This window comes from Canis aureus, chromosome 4 (assembly GCF_053574225.1).
Source record: "Canis aureus isolate CA01 chromosome 4, VMU_Caureus_v.1.0, whole genome shotgun sequence".
NCBI classification, from domain to species: Eukaryota; Metazoa; Chordata; class Mammalia; order Carnivora; family Canidae; genus Canis; species Canis aureus.
Genome location: NC_135614.1, coordinates 27230143 through 27257433, shown reverse-complemented (window position 1 = coordinate 27257433; position 27291 = coordinate 27230143). Strand labels below are relative to the sequence as shown.

Below are 27291 nucleotides of genomic sequence, written 5' to 3'. Positions count from 1 at the left end.
GTAGAAAAAATCTAACACAGATATCAATTTGAAGTGCATTATATAATCTTATGTTTGTAGCAAATACAAGTAACTTGCAAATCCCTAATTGCACACCATGTGAAAAGGAAGGCACACTATGGAGGGCTTATTGAAATTTAAAATCTGCTACAGACACCCAGAAATCTAATAATCTTTCAGAGCTCAGTAGACAGGCAAACTTCCAAGATAAAATAATAAAATACCCTCTGAGCATTCTGATTCACAGTTTGTCTTACATACTTTGGCCTATGAAAAGCCAAATCTAAAGACAGGTGATCCAAACTAATGAAGAAGAGAACTCAACCTGAAATTGTGATGCCTGCCAACAGGGAGAGAATATCAAAAACCACATCAATATGAGAAAAGGCCAATAATCCTTCACTTAGAAAACAGAACATTCGAAAAAAAAAAAAAAAAAAAAAAAGAAAAGAAAACAGAACATTCGTATAACTATGGCTCTGCAGTGAGACAGATTCAATCTCCTGAAATAAAACACTTTGATAGGAATTTCAAGTCAAAGCTTGGCATTCAATGCCCATATTAAAAAACACTGGATTATGTTAGAAAAAAAACCGCTAGATATAAAATTAGAGGAGTCCTGGCATCCAGTTCTGGCAGCCATTTACTAAATGAATAACACTGAGGAAAGATGCTTAACTTTTCTGGGTCTGTTTCCTCAATTGTAATAACAAAATCTACCCCTGGAAGATTAAACTGGTCTGGCACTGTAAAAACTTTGTACATTTTCCTGTGCTCTATACAAAAGAAAAGCATTATTAATATATATATGGAGCATGTTCTTCTAGCAGATATGTGGAATGGGGACTGTATAGAAGTAGCTCCTTTTAATCCTGAGTGACAATGATTAATGACTCTTGAAACATCACTCCCTGCCATCCGTCAGCGTATAGATTATGAGCCAGTCTATATACACCCAAGGAATCCTCAAGACACAAAATCAAGATCACACAGTGGGACCAGACTTGGGCCAATGACACCACTGGCCAATATCACATCCTTCACTCCATCACCAAATACTTAGGCTTCTACATTCTGGAATGAACTGGACATCTTTGCAGTTTAGGTGAGAAAACAGAACTGGCTCTTAATGGGACTGTGGGCCAGATACATCCTACAAGATCTGTACCATGTTGATATACATTAAATAGAAACATATGGAATCCAGCTCATATATATCCTCCATGATCTCAAACTTTTTTTTTTAATCTTCTTACTTTTTAAAGATTTTTATTTATTTATTCATGAGAGACAGAGAGAGAGGCAGAGACACAGGCAGAGGGGGAAGCAGGCTCCCTGTGGGGAGTCTGGCGCGGGACTTCATCTCAGGGTCCCTGGGATCATGACCTGAGCCAAAGGCAGATGTTCAACCACGGAGCCACCCAGGTGCCCCATGATCTCAAACTTAATTCCATAAACCCTTCTTAACCCTGTCCACAAAAAGCCTTTTCTCTCCAACAAAGATTTTGATTAACCAATTTCATACCAGATATACTTTTCTGTGTTCCCTAGTTTAAAATTTTGTCTCCCCAACCAGCAAGTAATAAGCTTTCTAAACTTAAGGCCTGAGTGTTCCCTTTTTTTGGGAAGGCCTTTGTGTCTCAACTAGTGCACACCAAGTGTTTATAAGAGACCTCAAGAGGTTAAGAGTGGTAACACAAAAAACAAAGTCATTGCTCTGTACCTTGAGCAATTAAGTCACTCAACCACGGTGAATACAGGCTTCCTTCCAGACCAAAGAAGCCAAATGACAGATACGATCAATATAAAACCCCAGAAATCCAACTTCGGGTATTAAGAAACATTAATAATTTTAATAAATATCAGTTACATGCATTGAGGGAGCTAACAATTACAGCATGAATCAATCAAAATAACCTGCAATATTCAATATTCACACACTATTCTCATACCCAAAACAGAATACAAAAAATTTTTGAGGAAGGAAAAAAAAAATGCCACAAAATTAAATTTATCTTACCTTCTTCGAGAGTTAAGGCAGAATCAAGACATTCAAAAACTAAAATATTAACATCTTTAAAAATATTCAAATCAGGACTCTTAAATTCACAAAATTCACACAGAACTTTCAGAGAAGGCTGCTAGATTATGCCCTTTATGATAATTAGTACACTCAAATTAAAGAGTTATTTTTATGCCCAGATTCATTATGCTTTTAACAGGCATAAAAAGTAAGGATTCACTAAAAAAAACAAAACAAAACAAAAAAGGATTACAAAAAAATATAACAGGATCCCGGACTCCAAGCCTGTAATCTTACTAAGTAAACAGTCCCAAATAACCAGTCTTGTTCCTTGCGCATTTACGGTAATATGGAAAAAAAAAAAAAAAAAAAAACACCTAAAAATCAAAATCATAATGAAAAGTCCTAGTAAATCAAATTTCATGCAAATCTCTTAAGACAAAATTAACTTCTGCCTCTTCTTCAAGGTAAAATGGGCAGACATCTTTCAGTGGTGACTATTTTATGGGTTAAAAATTATATAAAGACTCATCAGGATTTATTAGATAGCTAACACTCACCACACCACTGCATGACTTTGTTTTCACATCCAGTTTCACCAGCCCAAAACCTTCAAGTAGAGAGCAAAAGGTAACAAAATTATTCTTTCGTATAAAAGATGCATACCAATAGCTGACTACACATTAAAAAAAAAACAGACTTCATATATTCAGAGGGGCATAAAAATGTGGGTTGATACAACATATTTAAATACAAAAAAATTTTAATTATTCTATGTAAACTAACATACACAGCACCGAACAACTCTACACAGCTCTGCCTATTTTGGAGTATGTGGCACAAAAAATTTGCCAGATCAGAAAATCAACTCACCTTAAATCTCAGAATATTCAATAGTTTATTTTATCACAGACATTTAATTTTTTTTAAGATTTTATGTATTTTTTGCAGCTTTAAAAAATTTTTATAATAAATTTATTTTTTATTGGTGTTCAATTTACCAACATACAGAATAACACCAGTGCTCATCCCATCAAGTGCCCCCCTCAGTGCCCGTCACCCATTCACCCCCACCCACCCGCCCTCCTCCCCTTCCACCACCCCTAGTTCGTTTCCCAGAGTTAGGAGTCTTTATGTTCTGTCTCCCTTTCTGATATTTCCCACACATTTCTTCTCCCTTCCCTTATATTTAAAAGCAACAGCAAGAGAGCACAGGCAGGAGGGGGATGGCAGAGAGGGAGAAGCAGGCTCCTCCCCAAGCAGGGAGCCCATTGTGGGGTTTGATTCCAGGAACCTGGGATCATGACCTAAGCCCAGTGCAGACACTTAACTGACTGAGCCACCCAGGTGTCCTTTAATAAAGGCTTTTAAAATAATTATCCCAAAAAGGTTATCTTCCTTTGGGATTAATAGTCTAAATAACAAGAAAAATAATCTAAAGTAGAAGGGGTGGTATGTGGAATAAAATCTTTAAGAAGAAAACCCAAATTCATTTGGAAAAACTCATAACCCACTGGGAATCACCACAAAAGCAAAACAGTAATATAATTGCAGTCAACCAATTATATCTGAAGGAAATAAAAGCACAGTTTTTTTCTTACAGGTAAAATCCTTAAGGTACAGTTTGAAAAACCTGGAGAGGAAACTGGAGTAGAGGGAGATGTGGATTATTCCTGTACTGTCTTAACAAAAACCTCATCTAAAATGTTATCTCATGAAAATAAATAAAATAAAATGTTATCTCATAAATGTAAACTAATACAGCACGATATTTACAATGTGGGGATCCTGGGTGGCTCAGAGGTTTAGCGCCTGCCTTCTGCCCAGGGCATGGTCCTGGGATCGAGTCCCACATGGGGCTCCCTGTGTGGAGCCTGCTTCTCCCTGTGTGTGTCTCTGTCTCTGTGTCTCTCATGAATAAATAAATAAAATCTTTAAATATATATATATATTTACAACGTGAAAAAAACTATTAATTTCCCTAAGCAGTCCAAACACACTTTCACTTCTGATCTGGAAAAAAAAAAAAAAAGTTCTTACCAAATCCTTTGTTGAAAATATCTCTGGCAGCTTTGCCAAGGTCAGCATAGGATGGAGGAACACACATTGCTGGTGGGAAGAAACATTCCAGGGTTAACGTTCCTGTTCTCCCACTTTCTAGTCCAGGAACTAGATTATGACCCACTACCACCTTTAAATTCAGGCAGTCCAACTTGTGGGAGGCGTTTTTGATACTACCAGGAGCTCCAGAAAAACTATACTTTAATGATCTGCGAGATTATCACCAATAAAGACACACTGCCAAAATGGTCAACCCCCCCCCACCACCACCCCCCCCCCCCCCAGTGGCTATACAAATCCCGGAGATTCCTTCCAAAGCCCAAGCAGCAGACTTCCTATTCCTAGGTTTAAACAGTACCGGCAGCCTCACCTCTTAGGACCCAACCAGTACAAAGGATCAGACACATATGCACGTAAGTACATCTACACACACGGACAGATCTGCAGAATTCACTGGAATGGTCTGATGTAACCAGACGACATAAAACCCGAAACCTAAGACAAAGCCTTCTCCCCCCTAAAAGAATCTCTTGGTATCCTCAAGGAGTTCTTCTTAAGCCAACATTCTGGGGCGGGAAGAGAAAGCTAAAGAACGCGTTGGTGATTTACAATGTTGGGACTCCCGGGGGAGTCCCGGGGGGGGGGGGGGGGACACGATCATGTAGGTTTCGCTCAAGCGTCTACATCAACTCAATATCAGGTGGCACTTGAGGCATATTAATAGGACTCTCAAGACCTCCGCCAATGCTGCGCGGCCTCAGGGCAAGCAGCCTGGCCGGGTCACGCCGGCCCATTCATTCTACAGCGCACGTCCACGCCCACGGGAGCACATGGAATGACCTTGCGCTCTCACAAGGGGGTTACTACTTCCTCTAGAAAAGCGACCCAATCCTCCCAAAAGCCGACTCCCACACTGAAGAACTGTCTGCTTCTGGGTTCTCAAAGGCACGTCCGAGACACTAAAGGTGAACGCGCCCGAGACCAAGTCCCCCGGCCTCGGCCCTCCATCCGGAATCCCGCCGCGCAGCCCCTCCGCCGCAGGGCCAGTTGCGAGGGGTGGGGTGGGAGGGGGTCACAGAGTAGAGCAGCTACTGCAAGGGGCGAACGTTCCCGTCCTTGGGAGAGATTCGGGGAAAGGAGTCGCGGTTTTCCGGTCGACCGGCTTCGACGCCCCCAGCCAACCCCGCCCCATCCCGTAGCGACCTCGGCTCTACTCACGCCGCGCGCAGCTCTGCCCGTAGGTCGCCATGGCGAGGCCACAGGAAGGGGTGATCTGCGGGAGGGACAAGAAGTGCGGTCAGCGCGGGTCAAGGGGCCAGAAGGCGGGGGGCGGGGGGGTCCCCGACACAGAGGCGAGCAGCCGCCGGGCAGCGCGGCCATCTTGGGGAGCCAGGGCCGACCCCGAGTCGGGCTCAGGCGTCCTGTGGGCCGCCGGGGCCGAGGGGCCCCAGGGACGCGGGCGCGGCGTACCTGGTGGTCTCCGGAGAGGGGCCGCTACCGCCGCTCCGCTCGCAGCTCGGGCTGCGGGGCTCGCTCAGGGTCGGGCTGCAGCTACCCCGGCTGGAGGGCGAAGTGAAGGAGACACCGTTCCGCCCGCCGCAACCCTGTCCCCCCCCCCCCCGCCAGGACCCCGCCGAGGCCCCCGCGGCTGTCCGCCGCGCCGGCCCCCGCAACGCCTCCCGCCGCCCACCCCGACCTGCTCCAGGATGCCCGCGAGGACCGGAGGCCGCCGTCTGCCCCCGGGGTGGGCTGCTGGTCGCCGTCGGCGGGGGCTGGAAAGGCAGAAACTGCCCGACTTCGGGTCAGGCAGCGACGAGGGCAGCCCCAGGGGCGAGGGGGCGGGGAACGGCGGCGGCGGCGCGGGAGGGACTGCGCGTGCGGGGGGTGGGGCGGAGGCCCCGCGCGCTCCTCGCGGGCGGGGTGGGGCGTCAGGCGCGTGCGCGCGCGGGCCCCGGCGCCGCTGGGCGCGGCTGCGCAGCACGGGGGTCACGTACGACTCTCCGGGGAGGGCCCCCCGCCCGCCGCGAGTCCGGGCTCTGCGGAGACGCTCCCCGCGCGCGGCGTTTGGAAGGAGTCCGCTGGGCGTTAGCTGGGTCTGCCCTGGGCAGGTGCAGCGTGCGCTTCTGCAGGACTCTCTCCAAGCCCCCGAGGGCAAACGGGGCACAAAGGCGCCACCTCCCGCCCCACGCTCGCTCGCCCCCCGCATCCACCTCCCCGCGCGGTGTAACTGCCCGGCCGCGCCGGGCTCCGCGGGAGAGGCTCTCCGGAGCTGCCCCGCCTCCCTGCAAACTTGAGGCTGCCCTGGGGTGCCCCGCCCCCTTCCCCTGCTTCACGCCTTAGGGTTCCTCTTCTGCAGCCGCCTCCCGGTTTAGGGGATCCGACTGCTTTGCACCCTCGCCCGACCGGAGCTGTCTTGAGGAGTAAGGCTGCTAGAAAAATTTACGAATCTTGCTGAGCTGGCCTTAGAACGGTGCACTCGAGCTCCCTGACTGCACGAAGAGTGAGGACGCTAAGGGAATAAGAAAAAAAAAAAAAAAAAAAACGAGCTAATGAGAGAAATAGGGTCAATGGAAGCTCTGGAATCAGTCACTAATCTGAGCATTTTATCCTTACTGTATCGCAGTTTCCTCCTCGATAAAATAACAAGTTTAAATGAGACCTAAGGGATCCCTGGGTGGCGCAGCGGTTTAGCGCCTGCCTTTGGCCCAGGGCGCGATCCTGGAGACCTGGGATCGAATCCCACGTCGGGCTCCCGGTGCATGGAGCCTGCTTCTCCCTCTGCCTGTGTCTCTGCCTCTCTCTCTCTCTGTGACTATCATAAATAAATAAAAATTTAAAAAAAAATTTAAAAAAAATAAAAATAAAAATAAAATAAATGAGACCTAAGGGGTCTTTCGTGGCCTTTCAGACACACGCAATGAGCAAAGCTTCCCCCGGCCCCTAGGGGAAGCCACCTCTGCTCAAATGCTGCCCAGCTTCCACCTTCCTCCCAAACCCGACGGTATAGACTTCCACAAGGCAGACCCGGAGTAAAGGTGCATCCTGGTGCAAGCCCAGCCAGCAACCTTGCCGGGTCTTGGTTGGAACTACTGTAAGGGATCAGCAAAGGAAGTCGTTGCTCAGGCACCAGAAAACCCTGATCAAAACTTCATTCAAACTCAGGCAGGTTGAGCTGAAATCAGCCCGGCTGCACTGCAACCTGTTTGCTCTGACCTTTTTGGTGCTTTTGTGAAGCTAATGGCAGAGACTGATGAGGTCTTGTCCCAAATGGAGCAGAACACACCACCTTCCTGAAAAACCTAGTCACCTCCATTAACCTGCAGTAGGGCTTATTCACACTGTGAGCTCTCGGTAGCATTTTTTTTTTTTTTAAGATTTTATTTATTTAGGAGAGACACAGACAGAGGGAGAAGCAGGCTCCATGCAGGAAGCCTGATTCGGGACTCGATCCGGGTCTCCAGGATCACGCCCTGGGCTGAAGGCGGCGCTAAACTGCTGAGCCACTCAGGCGTCCCCTCTCTGTAGCATTTTTAACCCCCCAGAGAATTTTGCTTTGCCACAGAACACAGCCTCTAGGAACACAAAGAACGTACACAATACCTAATAACCAGGAGAAAGATGATAGTAATTTATTTCAAAGTTGCATTCAGTAAATATATTTCAGTACTTTCATTCAAAGCCCTTTTGGGGCACCTGGTGTCGTCACTCAGTCAAGCGTGGGACTGTTGATTTCGGTTAAAGTCATGATCTCAGGGTCCTAAGATTGAGCCCTGCTTCGGACTTTGGATTCCAAGCTGGGCATGGAGCCTGCTCAGGCTCATCCTCATACTCTCTCCCCCTCCCTCTCTCTTTCTGTCTGCGCCTGCCCTGCTGGAGTGCACAAGCTCTCCCTCTCTAAAACAACAACACCAAAAAAATAAAAAAATAAAAAATAAATCAAAGCCCTCCAAGGCCAAAGCAGCATTCATTAGCAGCAGCCACCCCTTATAGAACGACTACCTTGTATCACCCACAGGGGAAGCAAACTACACTTAGCTGCACTTCCTGCTCTCAAGGCACTTATGGTCCAGTGTGTGTAGAGGTGTCAAGAACTATGAAGGGTCCAAGATTTTACCTTTCTTTCAAGTTAGTCTAACAAGTTAGTCTGCCATAGTTTCATAGGTTCATAAATGCTAACAGAAGACATGAGACTTGGAGGTCAGAGACTAAGGACCATTATTTGTGGCATGGCAGGCAACATAAGGTTCTGTTTAAATTAGATCCCCTTGCCCTCTCTGTCCCCAGGGGTGATACAGAATATCCTATGTAGAAGCTGTGCACTCTATGTGTATGAGACATACGTCTCAGGAAATAAAATCTGCCCTCTACCTTAGAGAGAGACACTACCTCTATCTTTCAAGATTGTTTGCTATGCAGACATCTTGAAAAAATAGTTTGGGATAAAAGCAGTTGCAAGACTCGTAGAAACATGGAAAACTGTCCCACAACAAAGGCTGGGGAATGCAGGAATTGCAAATACAGTGCTAAATGTGAGCAGAGAGGTTTGTGGGCACCATCAGACTGAGAAGACACTTGCCCTAAAGTCTGAAAGGAGAATTTATGAATAGGTCAAGGATTGGAAAAGCAAAATTCTAGAAAGAGGCATGTGCACAGCCATACATGCTTCAAGTGACAAGAATCATTTGGAAACCACAGGTAGTTAAAGCTGGGAAAACCTGTAGGAAAAGTTGAGAGATTAGTCTAAAGATGTTGGGTGGAGTCAAATTCTGAAGGTCCTCAAAGCAGCAAGTGAAGAGGAATCTAGGATGGCTGGGAGCAACACTTCTGACCTGAACAACTGGGAGGACAAAGGTTCCACTCAGTGTTGCAAGGGCTACAGGAAGAGGGACGGGTGTGAGGATGGAGGATGAGAAAGTCAGAGGAAAGAGGATGATTCCATTTCAGATAAGAATGAGCCAGGGGCCACATCTATTTTTTTTTTATTTTTTATTTTATTTATGATAGGCACACAGTGAGAGAGAGAGAGGCAGAGACACAGGCAGAGGGAGAAGCAGGCTCCATGCACCAGAAGCCCAACGTGGGACTCGATCCCGGGTCTCCAGGATCACGCCCTGGGCCAAAGGCAGGCGCTAAACCGCTGTGCCACCCAGGGATCCCCCAGGGGCCACATCTAAATGGAGTTGTCCAATTGACAATTATGAAGCCTAGGAGAAAGGAGACACTGGCATGAAAATTTTAGTTTTAATTATTGACTATCCATGGGTGTGATTAAAGTCAGTAAGAGATGGGCTAGGAATAGAGACAGTAGAAACCTTAGGAGTTATTGGCATTCCAGGGTCAAGCAGACTGGCCAGAAGCCTAAAAAGAACATTCAGGAGAGAGTATTTTCCTGGAAGTGAAAAGGGGAGAGCAGTGAGTGGAATGTTTTAATATCTTAGAACAACATTTTATTATCTGAAAGTTTCTGTGAGTTAAAAATTGGCTTAGCTGGGTGATTCTAGCTCAGGGCCTCCCACTGAGATTGCTCAATGTAGTAGCTGGGGCTACAGTCATCTGAAAGGTTGACTGTGCTGTAGAATCTCCTTCCAAAATTGCTTCCCCTTTGGCTCTTGGCAAGAGGACTCAGTTTGTCACTATGTCATCTCTCCATAGGGTTGCTTGAGGGTCCTCATGACATGGCAGCTGGCTTCCCCTAGAGCAGGTGATCCAAGAGAGAGACACAAAGCCACGATTTCTTATATGATCCAGCCTTGGAAGTCACACTGTCATTTCTGCTTTATTCTGTTAGAAGTAAGTTATATATTTTTTAAAGATTTTATTTATTTATTCATGAGAGACCCAGGAAGAGAGGCAGAGACACAGGCAGAGGGAGGAGAAGCAGGCTCTATGCAAGGAGCCCGATGTGGGACTCGATCCCAGGAATCCAGGATCACATCCTGAGCCAAAGGCAGGCACTCAACCTCTGAGCCACCCAGGCGTCCCAGAAGTAAGTTATTAAGACCAGTCCGTGCTCAAGGGGAAAGAAATTAAGTTCCGTGTTTTGAAAGGAGTGTCAAAGAATTTGTGGATATAACTTAAATTACCACAATCTGGTCATATTATTTACATTTCTCTTACATGGGAAATATATTAACTTCTCCCCACGCCCTCCCCTAAACCTCCAGCTTTTATAGCATCAGCAAGAGGCTTCTCAGGTATATTTCCTTAAGTACAGCAACTCCAGTACAGGTCCTCTTGATCTGAAGACCTATGAACTAAAGAGACAAGCTGTCGGCCCCCCAACACGTACATACAATCCAACACACATGGGGTAGGACAGGCACAGGATAACTGCCTGGTCAAAAAAGGGGGAAATAGGACATACACAGGAGTCCATGCACTTTTGAAATCCAGCCAGGCAAATTTTGAAGGTTTCCTTGTTAGGATTCAGTCCTATTGCGCAGACCTAGTGCCACATGAGGTCAACATAGGGAGAGACTACCCGAGATTCACATTCCTTCTTTTCCTGCCTCAGGCTTTGTCCCACAATGTGAGGGATACACACCCATCCATGTGTCCACTCCATCCCCCTTCACATAGACACACACTCCTTGACCACTCCATGGGCTTAGGGGTATGTCACTGGCAGTTCAATCCATGCTTAAAAGGACGGACTCTGGGAAAGAAATCCATGCAGGCCCCAGAAGCAAGTTCTGAAGTGTTTCAGTGGGGAAGACAGATCTTCTGTATCCAGAGTTTGGTTCAGTTATGGAGAGGGTGAGCATGTGGACTTGTTTTTTTGTTTTGTTTTGTTTTTTGTTTTTGTCCTTGCAAACTCCTCACCCGATAGGAATAGGCACATTTTGAGAAGGGTTTGAGTAGGGCCCTCTAAGGTATGAGGCCCAGGGTGGGAGGACCCTCTTGCCCAGGTCTAAGGAGAGTTCTGGGGCTAAGAACTGGGAATCTTCATGTGATTCAAACAAACACATATAGAGATGAGAGAGAGATTAAACTATAAGCTGTGGTTATGGTTAGTATGTGGGACACTGAGATGTAAGGTTTAGCAGTTGAGCATTCTGGGTGGTGACCAGCCATGGAAGGGTGGAGAGGAAGTCAAGTTCATTGGAGTTGAGAAGGTCAAAGATGATAGGTGAGACTAGGTGGTTGGAGCTAACTGTCCTGCACGCACATATTCAATACTCGATGGTGGGATAGGCACAAGCTGCTGGCAGGGATACTGAAGTCACCAGGATGTTGTTCGGATAAGAGGTGGAAAGGAAAACTGGGAGTCAGGGCTAAAGTCCTCAGGGAACACAAGGGAGTAACCAGGAAGCTGGTCATAAAGGATACCAAGTAAAGGATGATAGAACTGATGACGGAAGTGATTTCATAGGAGGGTGATTTTATAGGAGGGTGGAGTAGTTAAAAAAAGTAGCCACGCTTCCCACCCCCAGGTCCATCCCTTGAGTCCAAGAAGGTGCGGGTGGGGGGACGGGGGACACGACGCGACACATCCCTGCTGTGGCTCAGCAGTTGGGTGCCTGCCTACCTTTGGCTCAGGTCGTGATCCCAGAATCTGGGATCGAGTTCCACATCGGGCTCCCCATGAGGAGCCTGCTTCTCCCTCTGCCTGTGTCTCTGCCTCTCTGTGTCTCTCATGAATAAATAAATCTTTAAAAAAAAAAAAATGAAGGCATGGGCAGAATGAGCAGGCCTCCCTCTGGGAAGAGGGAACACCTATGGGTAAAGGTCCTTTTTTGCTAAGGTGAGAAGTGTGAAAGAGCATTCAGCCATGAAGTTGAAGACTTAGGGTAGTTTATTTACAGGAAGAACAAGGTTCCAGAGGGCATCAAGGGAGAAGGTGGCAAGGAGAGCAGCAGTGAGAGGACAATACAGATAGAAGGAAGCACAGGTAGGACTGGGGTGAAAACTAAGGAGGGTGAAAGTGAATAGAGAGACTTAAAATATTTGGGGGAATTAAGACCCGTGGCTGGAGGTGAGGGCCATCCTAGGATTAACTGGGCTCAAAAGTCAAGCCGGTATGTGAAAAATGCCTGAAATTGTCCATAAAGGACAGTGTGCCTGGTTTTGTGCACACGACTTTGGGCTATCATTCTCAGGTACACCGAAGCATGAAAACCACTGATCTAGGCTGCCTATCAAAGCCCAGCAGTGACTCCTAAGGGGGAAGGAGAAGCATTTGACAGCTCTCCAGAGCTCATGCAGCGTGGACTCTATTTTGATTTAGTATTTAATATAAAATGTGATGATTAAAAGAAGATGGTGGGATTACAGCTTAATAGAATACAGAGTAAGTGCAAGTTTCATGCAGTTCCTCCCAGTTGCTATTCTGGTGGAATGATTCTGGGTTGATGCAGAGACTGACATAAAAGGACTTTGCTATTTATCATGCAGTCAGCAACCTGCGCTCTTGCTCAGAGCTCCAATTAGAACACTGGCGAAACATGTTTTGGTTCCTTGGAAAAACTCACACCTTCCTTATGGACAAGCTTAGCCCAAAGTGACAGGGGAAATGAAGACAGAGAAATTTCAGTGCCTCCCCCCTTTCCCCATAGCATAAGGTCCCTGGCATAAGGAATAGGGATGACAGTTCTACTCTGCCTTCCATCACAGTCATGTTTCTTACCTGCCACCTGTGCTAACTCAGGTCACAGGTGATTCCCAAATCAGTGTTTTCAGCCTCACTTCCCTTGCCTATGCTGCTCATCCTACCTAGAATGCTTCTCCAGCCCCACCGTTTTGAGTTAAACCCTCTGATTCCTTTTAAAGCCCAACTCCAATGTACTCCCACCACAGTGTTTTTCTGATTTATCAGCTTTTACTTTCTCTGAACTTCTATGGCACTTATTGCCTTATGGCATTTATTACATGGTTTCCCAATATTTTATTATGAAAATTTCCAAACATACAGAAAAGTTGAAAGAATTGCATAATGGATGCCATACATCTACTATTTAGATTCTACAGTTTACATTTTGTTATGTTTGTTCTCCTCTCATATCTATCCATCATTCCATTCATCAATCCATCTTACCATTTTGATGCATTTCAAAGTTAGATGCAGACATCAGTACACTTTACCTATAAATACTTCAGTATGCATATCATTAACTAGAGTTTAATATTTATGTTTTTAAAAAAAGATTTTATTTATTTATTCATGAGAGACACAGAAGGAGACAGAGAGAGGCAGAGACACAGGCAGAGGGAGAAGCAGACTCCATGCAGGAAGCCTGATGTGGGACTTGATCCCGGGACTCCAGGATCACACCTTGAGCAGAAGGCAGCCGCTCAATCACTGAGCTACCCAGGAATCCCAATATTTATGTTTTTTTTTTTTTTAAGATTTATTTATTTGAGAGAGAGAAAGAGAGAATGAGTGGAGGAGTGGCAGACGGAGAGGGAAAGAGAAAATTTCAAGTGGAATCCCTACTGAGTGTGGAGCCCGACTCAGGGCTCAGTCTCATGATCCTGAGATCATGACCTGAGCTAAAGCCAAGAGTCAGATGCTTAACCAATGAAGCCACCCAGGTACCCCTATCTATGGGGCTCTTTTTAAGTAAAATTTACTTATATATCATGGGTGGTATTTTTTTTTTAAGATTTTATCTGTTTATTTGACAGAGACAGAGAGCACAAGAGCACAAGCAGGAAGAGTGGCAGGCAGAGGAAGAGGGAGAAGCAAGGAGCCCAGTGTTGGGCCCAATCCCAGGACGCTGAGATCATGACCTGAGCCGAAGGCAGGTGCTGAGCTGACTGAGCCACCAAGGGGCCGGCCCTGCATCTCATGTTTTTGTTTTCTTTTTTAATACTCTGCCTTCTGCCTTCTCTGTGAACCTCTTTAATGGTGAGAACCATTTCTGACTCAACTCTATCCGTACCCACCCAATATCTAAGAATGACACTAATAATGATAAACACAATCAAAATAATCATGGCTAACACGTATCAGTCACTTTCTTTGTGCCAGGCACTGTTCTAAACACTTCATAGGCTTTTTAAAATTCTTGTAACAACTCCACAAAACACATAGTATGAGATCTGCCATAGATAAGAAACATGAACCTATAGAGGTTAGGTAACTGGCCCAGGATGTAAAGCTAGTTCTTTTGGTGGGTAGAGACAAAATTTAAAGCCAGCTCTGTCTGAGCCCAGGACATACATTCTTAACCACAATTCACATTGCCTCCTCACTGTCAAAGCCTTCCCCATTGGGGGAGATTAATTATATTTATGAAACATTCAAAGGCTCCACTGCTTTGGACCACCCTTGTCATGGTGCATTAACAGAGATAGTTGGCTTTAAAAATTTCCCCTGAAAAAAAATAAAAATTAAAATTAAAATAAAAATAAAAATTTCCCCTGGTAAATTTATAGTAGAGGCATGAACCTCCCCAATGAAGGGAGAGGAAAGCTAGCTTCTCCATAGACCGGTCACTGGGTCACTGCTGAGAATGTTTCATGACTCAGATCCCACGGCTGCCTGCATCTACTGTGTGGCTGCCCTGTATCTCTTGGCCTGGTGTGGGAGGCAGTGGAAGGAGGGTGAGGGAGAGTTCCGAGGAAAGTCACAAGGACAGCTTGGCTGCCAGCCGCCTGGACCCTCAGTACAGAGGGAAGCTGATGAGGAAGCCAGGGCCACAATAGGCCATTATCTCTGGCTGTAGGAGGTTGGTCAGTTTGCTACTGGGTGACCCCACCACCCCTCCCACCAGTTTGAGTTCTCCTAGACCTTTGGTTGGAAATAAAGCAGTTATATTTCAAGTGATTCATGGGCTATGTCTAGAGACTGGGGGAAATCCCGAGGCTCATTATGGCTGTAAGTAACCAGGGCTTAATTTTAAGGACCACACTCTTGCTCCAATCCCCACTACACACCCACTGCCAGGTAACACAACCAAGTGCATGACTCCCCTCTTCTGAACCCTTCCATAAAGCTATCAATGCCACCAGGTTAAATAGTCTAAAGCCCTCCACAATATGGCCTAACCTAACTTTCTAAGCAAGCACAGTCTTTAGAGTTTTTTTTAGCCACTATTTACACAGTGTATTAATAGAATTTACACATGTATAAAAAGCTCTGTGATCAAGCAGATTTGGGAACTGTTGGATGAGTTAACCCATTTTTAAAGTGGAACTTCTCAGAGCCTTGAGTTAATATGCATGATGAGTCTCTGAAAGGAGAATGCAATATGTTCCCAGTTAAGTTTTTTCAAGAAGGATCTCAAGAGCCTGGTGTTTCATAGAAAATGTGCTGTCTCAAATGTCACTCTCAACAGAGCTATCCCCAAATTTAACCAATTCTTCTAAGCTTCTCATGGCAGCCATGAAAATGCACTGTTCAGATCAGCTGCGTGCAGAGCACAGCAGACCACAGCTCCAGCTGCTGCCTTTCTGGATCCAGTGAAACCCCGGAGGTTATTCCTAGCTTGTTTTTGTTTTTTTTTTTTAAGATTTTATTTATTTATTCATGAGACACACACAGAGAGAGAGGCAGAGACACAGGCAGAAGGAGATGCAGGCTCCATGCAGGGAGCCCGATGTGGGACCCGATTCCGGGTCTCCAGGATCAGGCCCTGGGCTGGGCTGAAGGTGGCGCTAAACCGCTGAGCCACCCGGGCTGCCCTTATTCCTAGCTTGTAACCGAGCATAATGATGAACAGGGATCCTCATGCACGTCCATCCCTGTCCAACATTGAGTCTCCTCTAATAGGTGACTTTGGCTTAAGGATGGTTTTTTTTGGCCTGACTGAAATGTTCTTAGAACTGTGTTGCTATCTTACCCAATCTTCTTTCCTATGTAGAAATCTGAAGCTTCTCCTCCTTTGTCTGTCACAGGCACATCCCTCAGTAAATCTCTTGCACATTTAATTCTACCTCAGCATCTGCTGCTCAGAAGATGTAAACAAGCATACCTATCTCAAGTGTATTTCCAAAGCCTTCCCAGATTCAGCTCCTCCTTGGAACCTCATATCACTTTTATGGCGCCTGCCTTTATGGTCTGCACTGAGGCCTCCTAATACAGTAGGGCAGCTCCTGGAAGACACTCTTGGAGACCGACCCAGGTTTGAATCCCAACTCTGCACTTACTAGCAGTATAACCTTGAGGAAATGCTTCAAAAGCTGCATATGGGGGGTGATACCACTATTTTACAAGGTCTGATTAAGTGAAACATTATATTTAAAGCACTAAACATATAACAGGTGCTCAAAAATAGAACAATGACCATTCACACTCAATTGTGTTTTTTCTACTTTCCTTTATCAGATTATAAGGACCTGAGGGTGGACAGTGTGATTTTCATCTTTAACTCCTCTGAAGGGCCTGAGATATAGGTGTTATTCATAGTGGATCAACAAATTGCTATTAAATGAAGTGGAAAAAAATGCGGAAGGAGAGGAGTATCTCAGAGAAGAGGGGTAGAAGGGCCAATCAGGAGAGTCAGTTAATAGTATAGGAACGTAAATACCCAAAATATATAATACATGTATAAAATAGAAAATGTTTATACATATGCTTATATGTTATGTTTATATATGCATATATATGCATCTATAAGTTATGTATGTTTTATATATATGTTCTAATATGTATTTATATTTAAATATATAAGTATAATATAAATATATAAGAACCATGATTTCAGAAATAACTGCTTAGAAGAGGGCCAGGAAGACTAAAGATGTGCTCCTTTGCAAAGGTTGCATTCTAAGCCCTGTAAACATAACCTGGAAGGGCAATTTCAGCAGTACAATCCTCATACCTAAACTCAGTGCAACTAGGAAAAAATGGCAGCAATTGCAAAGGAAGGAAATTGCAAAGATGGATGAGAAACAACATGTCAATGAAGAGACACAGAATATACAGAACCAGAGGTTGTTTCCATCCAAGTTTGGAGTACTGTCTTCTTGTTTAGTTCAGGATATCAAGCCACCTTGATTTTAGCCTAGCATGGAAGGGGAAACCACAGCAGTGGTGGCGCCCAGAATAATCTACTCTGGGTCTTTGCAGGAGGAAGCTACTGGATTTTCTAGAGTGCATGTCTATCTGCCCAACTATGGCTCCATCCCTGGGAGCTCAGGAAAAGACATCACCTGTCTCAGGAGCCCAACATTGCTCTCTGATGGGACGGAAGGCCTTCATACTCATCTCAGCTTTTCCCAAAGCTTATTAATTCCTTGAAACCCCAACTCCAGGAAATTTTTAGTAAAGTACAAAAATCATAGCTGAAAAAAAAAAATGCCTAAGGCCCTGTTAGTAAAGCACAGCCTAGCATTGATGGCCTCTTTCCTTTCCCAATAGATGTGTGTTCATGTGTAGATTCCCTCCCCAGGTAACATACCCTTCTATTCTAACAGGATGACGTTCCATGACTGGCCTATATTTTCTTAATTTAAAATCCTTTATGCCACAGGAAAGCTCTATGAATATATGTGTATAGAAGTTGGGTTTTTTTTTTTTTTTTGCTTGTTTGTTTGTTTGTTTGTTTTAAAGTATTTATTCATGAGAGACAGAGAGAGAGAGAGGCAGAGACATAGACAGAGGGAGAAGCAGGTTCCTCGCAGGAAGCCATATGTGGGACTTGATCCCCAGACCCGGGATCATGACCTGAGCCAAAGGCAGAAGCTCAACCACTTGAGCCACCCAGGTACCCTGTTGGGTTTATTTTTGTTTTTGTTTTTTGTTTTTTGGGTTTTTTGTTTTATTTTGTTTTGTTTTTTGAGGAGGAGGCGGGGGAAATTGGGAGGGGTTGCCTGTTAAAAGTCAAGGCTTCTGCTACAGCTCCCCTACAAGTAGAAAGTCACCAAGCTCACAAGGTTTACATCTAGGGGCCAAGGTGTACCCAGGGACATCTCCTTCATCTTCTCCAAAACACCATCAATTTTCTGTGTTTCCAGCAATCTTCTGGGACAAGCTACAAAGACACACCATTTGAATGAATCATTCTGCTCTCAGTCTGTAATGCCAAGACTTCAAATATAGTTAATTCAGATTAACTAGGTCCCTCTGACAAGAGTTGGCTTGACTGAATCATAAAGCATATTAAAAGGAATTCAGTTGTATTGCCTTCAGGAATCTAGTGGAACTATGCTAATAAATTGCTCCTCAGTAAGGATCTTAAGGGCAATCTGTTTTAATGAACAGATGAGAATATTTTCTAATTCAGTCCATCAATTGTTTATGTGGAAAGGGCTACTTGTCAAGTGTTTGATGGTTACCTGAAACGTTTGCTCTTGTTAGCTCTTGTTTATGTCCCAGTATTTAAGTTGAACAAATCTGTTGATAAATGGTGTAACATAAAGGATCCAGTTTGTTATTCCTTCAAAATTAACAAAGTCCTAATTAATGTCACAATGGCTCTGTTAGCATGAAATCAAGCTACTGGATTCATCACTCAGAAGGAACACTCTGCTTTTGCATGGGCTATTCTTCTAGCCCTGGGGACATCCCTATCTTTTTAGATTTTTGTCACACATGTTCCTTCCTCTCACACTTTTTTTTTTTTTAAGATTTTATTTATTTATTCATGAGAGAGAGAGAGAGAGAGAGAGACAGAGACATAGGCAGAGGGAGAAGCAGGCTCCCCGCAGGGATCCTGATATGGGACTCAGTCCCAGGACCCCGAGATCACGCCCTGAGCAGAAGGCAGAGGCTCAACTGCTGAGCCACCCAGGTGCCCCCTCACACTTCCTTCTATAAATGTTTACTAAGCAATTAGTGTGTGTCAGACACTGCATTAAAATGAAAGTTTTAATGAGTCAGAGACTCGTTTTTAATGATGAGTCTCTGACTCATTAACAATGAACTAGAAAGGGAGACAACCATGAACAAGGACTGTAACGTGCTGTAGGCACAAGGATCGCTAAATGAACAGAGAACCATGGATTATGAAGGAGTCAGTTCACCCTGAGAGCATCAGGAAGGCCCCAGAGTTAAACAGATTCTTAAAAATGGAGGACATGTTTCTGTGGCCAGCTAGGAGGGAATGGGCAGCACATAAGGAAAGATGCCTAGGCATGATAGAGCATGGTGTGTTCAACAAACTGCAAATAATATGGCAGGAATGGTACAACAGATGGGATGTCAGGGGAGGAAATAGTCAGAAGAGGGGTTACTTAATTAACAAGGGCAGGCTGGAGAGGTCAGTGGAGGCCAGATCAAGGGGAGCAAGGGCTGGCTGTTCTCCATGCTGGACCCACATCACATCAGGAGTATATTTAGGATGATGGCGACAAACTAGGATGCAACAATGAAGCGAGAGGGCAAATCTGGTCCCTATACTCCATCTTGGCTACGCACAGGTAAAAGTCTAAATTTGTGATTTCTTAACAGAAAAATTTTGAAAGCATATGTGTTGGTCCATCTAATTCCAGGCAAAGCCAAATGAGAATGCATCGGTGAGTCACCAATGAGATTGCATTTAAGATATATAGCCTCAGAGCCAAGACCAGCCTTGTGAAAACAGACTTCAGGACAATATGGAACTGGATATTGGCCAAGAAGGCTGGAAAAACACCTCTGACCTCCTAAATAAAGCCAGGCCTTTCAAACTATAGAAGACCAGTGGGAAGGGGTGTTAGAAATAAAATGCACGGCATATCAGTTATCTAATGCAACCTAACAAATGCACTAAAGCTTAGTGCTTTAAGATAAATTATGTCTATGAATCTGCACATTGATTGGACAGTTCTCCTGATCTCTATTGGGCTTACTCATGCAGCTGTCTCAGCTGGTAGGTCAGCTAGAGGCTGGGCTCACCCGGGATCGTTTGGTAAGCTGGGCCTCTCTCTATCTTACATGATCTTTCATTTTAGGTTCCTTTATGGCACAGCCATTTCAGGCCAGCATCCCAAGAGGGTGAAAGTGGTAGCCTCATGAGTCACATATCAGCATGTCCACCACATTTTATTAGTCACAAAGACAGTTACTGTAAAGGGGTGGGGAAATAGACTTTGTCTCTTGAGACAGGGAGCGGTAAAGTCATACTACAGAGTGTGAGTCTACCACAGAAGGCTCGATCCCTATTGCAAAAACACCTGTATTATGTGTGTGGAGGGGGAGTCCCAAAGTGCGGAAAAGCATAGAGACTAGGAAGCTGAGTGGCCAAAATTCAACCAAAGCCCTCAATGAGTACAATTTAGAGGGCCACCTAGCAGAAAAGGCTTATCAGGGCAAACATGAAGGCTAGCAAGAGAGTCCTATATCAAAAGAGGGTATACTGCTCATCCTCACACACTGACCGTCTGACAGGACTTTTAGGGAGGTTTGGTTCAGATATGGTAATTCACCTATTATACTCCAATAATATCTTTTTTATTTATCTGGGACTATTACCTCACTGTCTTCTTCAAGCACCTTGTGAAGTGAGAACAGAACTCTTGGGGATCCCTGGGTGGCTCAGCGGTTTAGCGCCTGCCTTTGGCCTGGGGCATGATCCTGGAGTCCCGGGATCCAGTCCCACGTTGGGCTCCGGGCATCATGCAGCCTGCTTCTCCCTCCTCCTGTGTCTCTGCCTCTCTCTCTCTCTCTCTCTCTCTCTATCATAAATACATAAATAAATAAATCTTTTTTTAAAAAAAAAGAACAGAACTCTTCTTTTAGAGATAAGACTGGAAGTCTCTCCAGTCTTCTAGAAGGTGGGCACAAGGGTCAGGCTTCTCATAATTCCCTCTCAGTTTCTGTCCTTGTCCCTGATGCCCACTGAGAACTCCCTCCCCAGGTCCCTCCTGTGTGGGTGGTTAAGTCATTCCCTGGGGGTGTGATAGCCTCAGTTCTTAATTCACCAGCATCGGAGGCTCTATATAAAGAGGACCTACGTCCTGTATGCCAGTTTGTGGGCAGAGGAATTGCCCAGATAAGGACAGTGTAATGGGGCTTTGGGAAGGTGACATTCAAAATCAGCCCTCGGGACGCCTGGATGGCTCAGCGGTTGAGCATCTGCCTTCAGCTCAGGGCGTGATCCCAGAATCTGGGATCGAGTCCCTGTGAGGAGACCACTTCTCTCTCTGCCTCTCTCTCTCTCTCTCTCTCTCTCTCTCTCTCTCTCTCTGTGTGTGTGTCTCATGAATAAATAAATAAAATCTTAAAAAAAAAAAACGAAAAACAAAAAACAAAATCAGCCCTCTTCTCCACTACTGGGTATTTACGCAAAGAAAACAAAAATACTAATTCAAAAAGACATATACACTTTTATGTTTACTGCAGCATTATTTACAATAGCCAAGCTATAGAAGCAATTCAAATGTCCATCAATAGAGGAACAAAGATGTGGTGTGTGTATGTAATGGAATATCAATCAGCCATAAAAAAGGATGCATCTTACCATTTGTGACAACATAGCTGATCCTACAGAGTATTATCTAAGTGAAGACAAAGAAAAACAAATATGATTTCAGTTATGTGTGAAATCTAAAAAAAAAAAAAAAAACCAAATGAACAAAAAAAAACCCCAGAAACAGACCCATAAATACAAAAAACAAAGTGAGGGGAGCACCTGAGTGGCTCAGCCAGTTAAGCGTCTGCCTTCAGCTCAGGTCGTGATCTCCGGGTCCTGGGATTGAGCCCCACGTTGGGCTCCCTGCTCAGCAGGGGGCCTGCTTCTCCCCTGCTTCTCGTTCTGTCCCTCTGTCCCTTCCCCTGCTCATGCTCTCTCTGTGAAATAAATAACGTTTTCAAACAAACCAACAAAAAAGAAAATAAACTAATGGCTGGTTACCAGAGGGGAATGGGTGGAGGGATGGGAGAAATGGGTGAGGGGAGTGGGAGGTAGAGGCTTCCAGTTTCGAAATGAGTAAGTCACAGAGATGAAAGGCATCTTTCAGAGTAGGGAATATAGTCAGTGACATTGTAATAGAGATGTGTGGTGAGTACAGCATAACACGGAGAGTTGTGGAATCACTACGTTGTACACCTGAAAATTATGTAATATTATGAAATTTGTGTCAACTCTACTTCAACAAAACAAACAACACCCCCCTCCCAAAATAACAGCCGTCCTCAATCTGCAGGCTCAGCACAATGAGTTCCACTATTAAATAGCTTTGGTAAGGTAATAGTCAGAAGGTAGATATCACTTTTCAGTTTCAAAATACTTTCACACCATGAACTCAACAGATCCTTATAATGTGATGAAGATGATGCTATCTTCTACTTATGATGTTCCAGGTAATATTTTATATCCTTTGCAGGAACTAACTCATTAATCCTCATAATAACTCTATACATTTAAGTACTATTAGCAACTCAAAACTGAGAGACAAAGAGGATATATAACTTGCCAAGGTTATGGAGCTAGTAAGGAGAGGAGTCAGGATTTAAGTCTAGGCACCTGGCTTCAGAGTCCATGCCCTTAAACCATTATACTATATCTCTTTCCAGCTATTACCATCCCATCACATCAAATAGGGAAACTGAGGCAGCAATTTGGTGACTTGCCTAAGCTCAGGCACAGTACCACTACATCACGTGTAGGAGGCAGAGGCCAGGCTTTCCCCCTGTAAGCCAAGCCCTATTACAGTGTGACAGCTGAAGTTATCAACTATTTCTATTTTAAATGGTTTTCCTAACAGGCGGGATTATATGGAGAGGTGGAGCCAAGAGTGTGAAGCCAAAGGCAGTACCAACTCTGAGTCTGTCCCAACACATGCTAACCTACAGCTAGGGAAATGAAAACACAAAGCATTTTAGACATGCCATTTTCCTTGAGAAAATAATGGCTACCTTTAAGTTTTGAAGCAAAGGGAAGATGAAGCTATGAAGGGGAGCTGCTTAGTAAAAGGACCCTAGTGCCAATGTATGAAGGTACCAGGCAGTGTGCAGGGAGAGAGAACACAAATGAATTACGTTGCTCCCAAATGCCATTTATCCCCACTCAACTAGTAACCAAGAAAGGGCAAACTTCCTCTAGCCTGCTGCCTAGATTAGAAGCCCGATCTGTTGCTTTCCTTTTGGAGCCCTCCATGAGAATTCCACTACCAATTCTCATGACCTATCAAATGGGCTGAGGTCTCCCTTTACCTCTGCCAAACCTTGGTCCACCCTAAGGCTTAATCCAAGAGTCCCCTTGGGTGCTACAATTCAGGTACCTGACCCACACAGGAATTCCTGGGTGCCAAAGGCTAGACTCTTCCCACTCAGAGCTGGAGCCTAACCTCCCCACTTTAGGAAGGTGGGGTTCTACTCTCTAGCTCTGGCCTACGAGAACTATTTCAAGGCTAGGTCTCTCTCATCTCAGGGCCCTTGTTTGTCATCATTTCAGATGTCTTTTCCCTAAGTGTCCTCAGTGGTCACTTAGAATTCAGAGTACTGTCAATTGCTTTGTGACTTAGTGTGTTAACTGCTCCTGAATATGACGGAATGGGGTCAGCAGAGAAACCGGTTCTGGCCACCAGAGAAACAAGAATTCAAGACGGAGTGGGGGAAGGATAAAACAGTCGCTATTCATTGATGGACAAGATTGTTTATGACTATGTGCAAAACCCTAAGAAGCCTACAAAAGAACTTCTAGAACTAGTACGGTACCTGAGTTTGGCAGTGTCACAGGATAAAAGGCCAATGTCCAACAGTCAATTGTATTTCTTTTTTTTTAAATAATTTTTTAAAAGATTTTATTTATTTATTCATGAGAGACACAGAGAGAGAGAGGGAGAGACGTAGGCAGAGAGAGAAGCTGGCTCCCTGCAGGGAGCCCAATCCCTGGACCTGGGATCATGCCCCGAGCCTAAGGGAGACGCTCAACCACTGAGCCACCCAGGTGTCCCAGTCAATTGTATTTCTGTACACTTGTAATGTACGACTGGAAGCCAAAATTAAAAGATGGAATGAGGGAATAAAAAAGCTAAGTGTGATGCTTATGGTAGCTATTTGTAGAGCTTCAGTGGACACAATACTTTTACAACTGCTCAAGAGGAGGGAGGAAGAATGTAGGAACACCTGCATTCTCGCTCCACCCCATTCTGAAATGCCCTTAGGGGAGGGTGCCTCAGACTGCTGAGAGGCTCTTCAGGGAATTCTTATCACCTCCAGAAAGAGAAACAATCTGCCTGGAAGCATCAGCATCTAACATCTGCATCTGCATCTAACCTGGGAACCTGCTAGAAATGGGGGAAGGTGGGAGGGAAAGCAGGTGATTCTGATGCACACACTATGTTCTAAACAGCAACATCCCTACTTCATTCTGTGCCTGAGACCAAAGGCATCCAGGCTGCTGAGGTTTATAGCACCCTCTGCTGGTGCCCATCAGCAAAGGCCGATCTCTGAACCAAAAACAGGCTCACATAACAACTAATTTGCCAGCCTGAGTTTTTTATTCAAATGAAGAAATGTTAAGAAAAATCCTGTTTTGGGGTAGCCCTGGTGGCGCAGCGGTTTAGCGCCGCCTGCAGCCTGGGGTGTGATCCTGGAGACCCGGGATCAAGTCCCACATCAGGCTTCCTGCATGGAGCCTGCTTCTCCCTCTGCCTGTGTCTCTGGCTCTCTCTCGCTCTCTCTGAATAAATAAATAAATCTTAAATGTGTGGGAAATATCAGAAAGGGAGACAGAACATAAAGACTCCTAACTCTGGGAAACGAACTAGGGGTGGTGGAAGGGGAGCAGGGCGGGGGGTGGGGATGAATAGGTGATGGGCACTGAGGGGGGCACTTGACGGGATGAGCACTGGGTGTTATTCTGTATGTTGGTATTTTGAACACCAATAAAAAATTAATTTATAAAAATAAATAAATCTTAAAAAAAATCCTGTTTCCTATTATATCCACTGATGTCTCATTCTACCACAGAATTTCTGAGATCCTGGTGCATTTTCCTTTGGTTCTGCTTATGGCTTTTATCCTTCCTTCTTCCAGATTTCTAATAAAGGACCCAGAAGAGTTTGACGAAATTTTCAGAGACAACGGTCTCCAGGCCAGGCAAGTAGGAGGTGGGTGGATCAGGCCTTCTCTGCCTTAGCCTAAGGGCAGTGTCACTCTGGCCACAATGGAGATGAGTCACTCTCCTAACAAACCCAGAATCTTTCAATGGCTTCCTGTAACTTGAAGCAAAATCTATCTAGTCTTCACCAGGACCTTTGAGGCTTGCATGGTTGGAGCACTGGCTACTTCTAAGTTTACTTCTAATCATTCCTTCCCTTGCTCACTCTTAAGCTAAATTGGCCTCTTGTTTGGAGAACATGCCAAGTCTATTTTAGAGGTCAGTGCACTTCCTTTTCCCTCAACCTCTAAATATCCACATGGTTCCTCCTCCATTTCATTCAGGCCTCTGCTCAAATGTCACCTCTGCAGAAGGTCTCTCAGTGCTATGAGATAGCAAGTGCTCTCTATCACTCTATCCTTTTATCTGTTTTCTACTGGAGATGTGTGTGTATCCATTTTTGGCTCCCAAGAGTCAATTCCCACTGAGCAAAGATCACAGGGGGGCTGTGGGGGGCACACATTAGTCAAAGTGTTTTAAACTTCATGTAACAATTAAGACTAAACACTATTGAAAAGAACAGGAAAACTCAATAAGAGAGTATTGGGAGGGGCTTGTATAGGATTTTGGCTTGAGTTAAGAGATGTAAAGCCTTCAAGGAAACAAGGAGGTGGGGTGCTATTCCTGATTTAGTGTTTTTAGAAAGTTGGGGCAATTCAATATCTTACTCATATTAATAGGGGGTGGGTATCTGGTTATTTTTGTGTTGCATGTCTGTCCAGGCCTGTTTGAGTGAAGATGGTTCATCACAGTACAGTCATGCAGAACCCTCATCTGATGTGATATTCTATAACATTGTTTATCTTCAATAAGGGAACACCACTGCCAGTTACTAGGTGACAACTGTCAGGGATGCTTCTTTCTTTCTCATATTAGTTTATTGTCCAGAAAGTAGGCTTCCTGAGGGCAAGGACTTTGTTTCATTTACCACTGACATATCAGGGCTTAAACAGTACCTGGCATACAGTAGATGCTCAATAAATGCTTGGGAACTATTCATTCAAAACATCTTCCACACTTCAGGTCCTACATATCTACAGTGGAGCCCTATATCTGGGACAGGGTAAATTCAGATCCTTGGTGTGTCTCATAGGTCATGGCAGAGCAAATGATAGCTGCTGGTGGGCAGGCAGGTATTAACATTTACCCTTTACAGAACTTTATTTTTTTTTAAGATTTTATTTATTCATGAAAGACAGAGAAAGAGAGAGAGAGACAGAGACATAGGCAGAGGGAGAAGCAGGTTTCCTTGTGAGGACCCTATCATCAGGATCTGAGCCAAAGGCAGACGTTCAGCCACTGAGCCTCCCAGGTGCACCCTCCTTTATACAACTTTAAAAATGGAAAGCAACTAAGTCCTCCAGACTCTCCCTTAGACTAGACAGGACTTAGCTTCCCTTTGGGTGCTTAGGAAGACAACTACCAAAAAACCCCCACTACTCTGCAATGGCAAGAGATGGACAGGGTAAAGACTATGCTATAAATAAAATGGGAGAAAGACTTCTCAATCTGTTAAATCATCTTCCTTTTCCCATTCAATATTTTATAGTCATATGGGCTTTTAACAAAATATATGACACAGTCTGCAATGCAATTAGTCCTCCTGAAAGATGCACATCCCAGTAAAGCTGTCACCTTCCCTTACTATATTACTATTTAAAAATACTTCTGCAGCTTACTTATGTAGAAAGGGAATTAAGATATCATTTTTGAACCTATCACATTGGAAAAAATGATAAAGTTCAGTAGTAGATTATTTTGGCAATGGTGTGGATTAACTGGCAAACTCATAAATTGCTAGTGGAAGAATAAATTGGTAAAACTTCTATTAAGGTCAATCTGACAATATCTAACAAAAACTAAAATGCACAAATGCTTGGACCCAACAACTTCACTTTTAGCAATTTATTCTACCGATGAACTTGCACACATGCAAGTAATATTTATTGTAGCATTGTTTGAATAGTAAACAACCTAAATGTCTCTCTTTCAGGGAATGAGTAATAAATTATGACATCTATACAATGAAGTATCATGTTGCCATTAACAAGAATGAAGCAGGGGGATGCTCAGCGGTTTAGCGCCTGCCTGCGGTCCACGGCGTGACCCTGGAGACCCGGGATCGAGTCCCATGTCAGGCTCCCTGCATGGAGCCTGCTTCTCCCTCTGCCTGTGTCTATGCCTCTCTCTCTCTCTCTCTCATGAATAAATAAATAAAATCTTAAAAAAAACCAAAAA

The 27291-nt window shown here is 44.5% G+C and overlaps 1 protein-coding gene and 3 long non-coding RNA genes across 6 annotated transcripts in view; 2 read left to right on the top strand and 2 right to left on the bottom strand.

Annotated features, from left to right (window-relative positions):
* VDAC2 (voltage dependent anion channel 2) overlaps positions 1–5714 on the bottom strand; it is a 12114-nt gene extending 6400 nt beyond the window's left edge. The window contains 4 exon segments of the mRNA XM_077895101.1: positions 2584–2633; positions 4064–4132; positions 5303–5357; positions 5555–5714. Of these exon segments, the coding sequence (XP_077751227.1) occupies positions 2584–2633; positions 4064–4132; positions 5303–5333 (150 nt within the window). The 5' untranslated portion in view covers positions 5334–5357; positions 5555–5714.
* LOC144312395 (uncharacterized) lies at positions 4664–20614 on the top strand. Of its 2 annotated transcripts, none has more exons than XR_013377853.1 (5): positions 4664–5049; positions 9737–9874; positions 13709–13931; positions 15923–16149; positions 19460–20614. It is a non-coding gene; the product is annotated as an uncharacterized LOC144312395 (long non-coding RNA). The 2 variants fall into 2 exon arrangements; XR_013377852.1 differs by lacking the exon at positions 19460–20614 and adding an exon at positions 17097–17546.
* LOC144312396 (uncharacterized) lies at positions 6497–24347 on the bottom strand. Of its 2 annotated transcripts, XR_013377854.1 has the most exons (6): positions 22186–24347; positions 21580–21737; positions 21409–21445; positions 18305–18362; positions 11613–18000; positions 6975–9776 (listed from the first exon to the last, which is right to left on the bottom strand). It is a non-coding gene; the product is annotated as an uncharacterized LOC144312396 (long non-coding RNA). The 2 variants fall into 2 exon arrangements; XR_013377855.1 differs by lacking the exons at positions 6975–9776; positions 11613–18000; positions 18305–18362 and adding an exon at positions 6497–6593.
* LOC144312393 (uncharacterized) lies at positions 23419–27291 on the top strand. Its single transcript, XR_013377850.1, has 3 exons — positions 23419–23602; positions 24930–24992; positions 27047–27291. It is a non-coding gene; the product is annotated as an uncharacterized LOC144312393 (long non-coding RNA).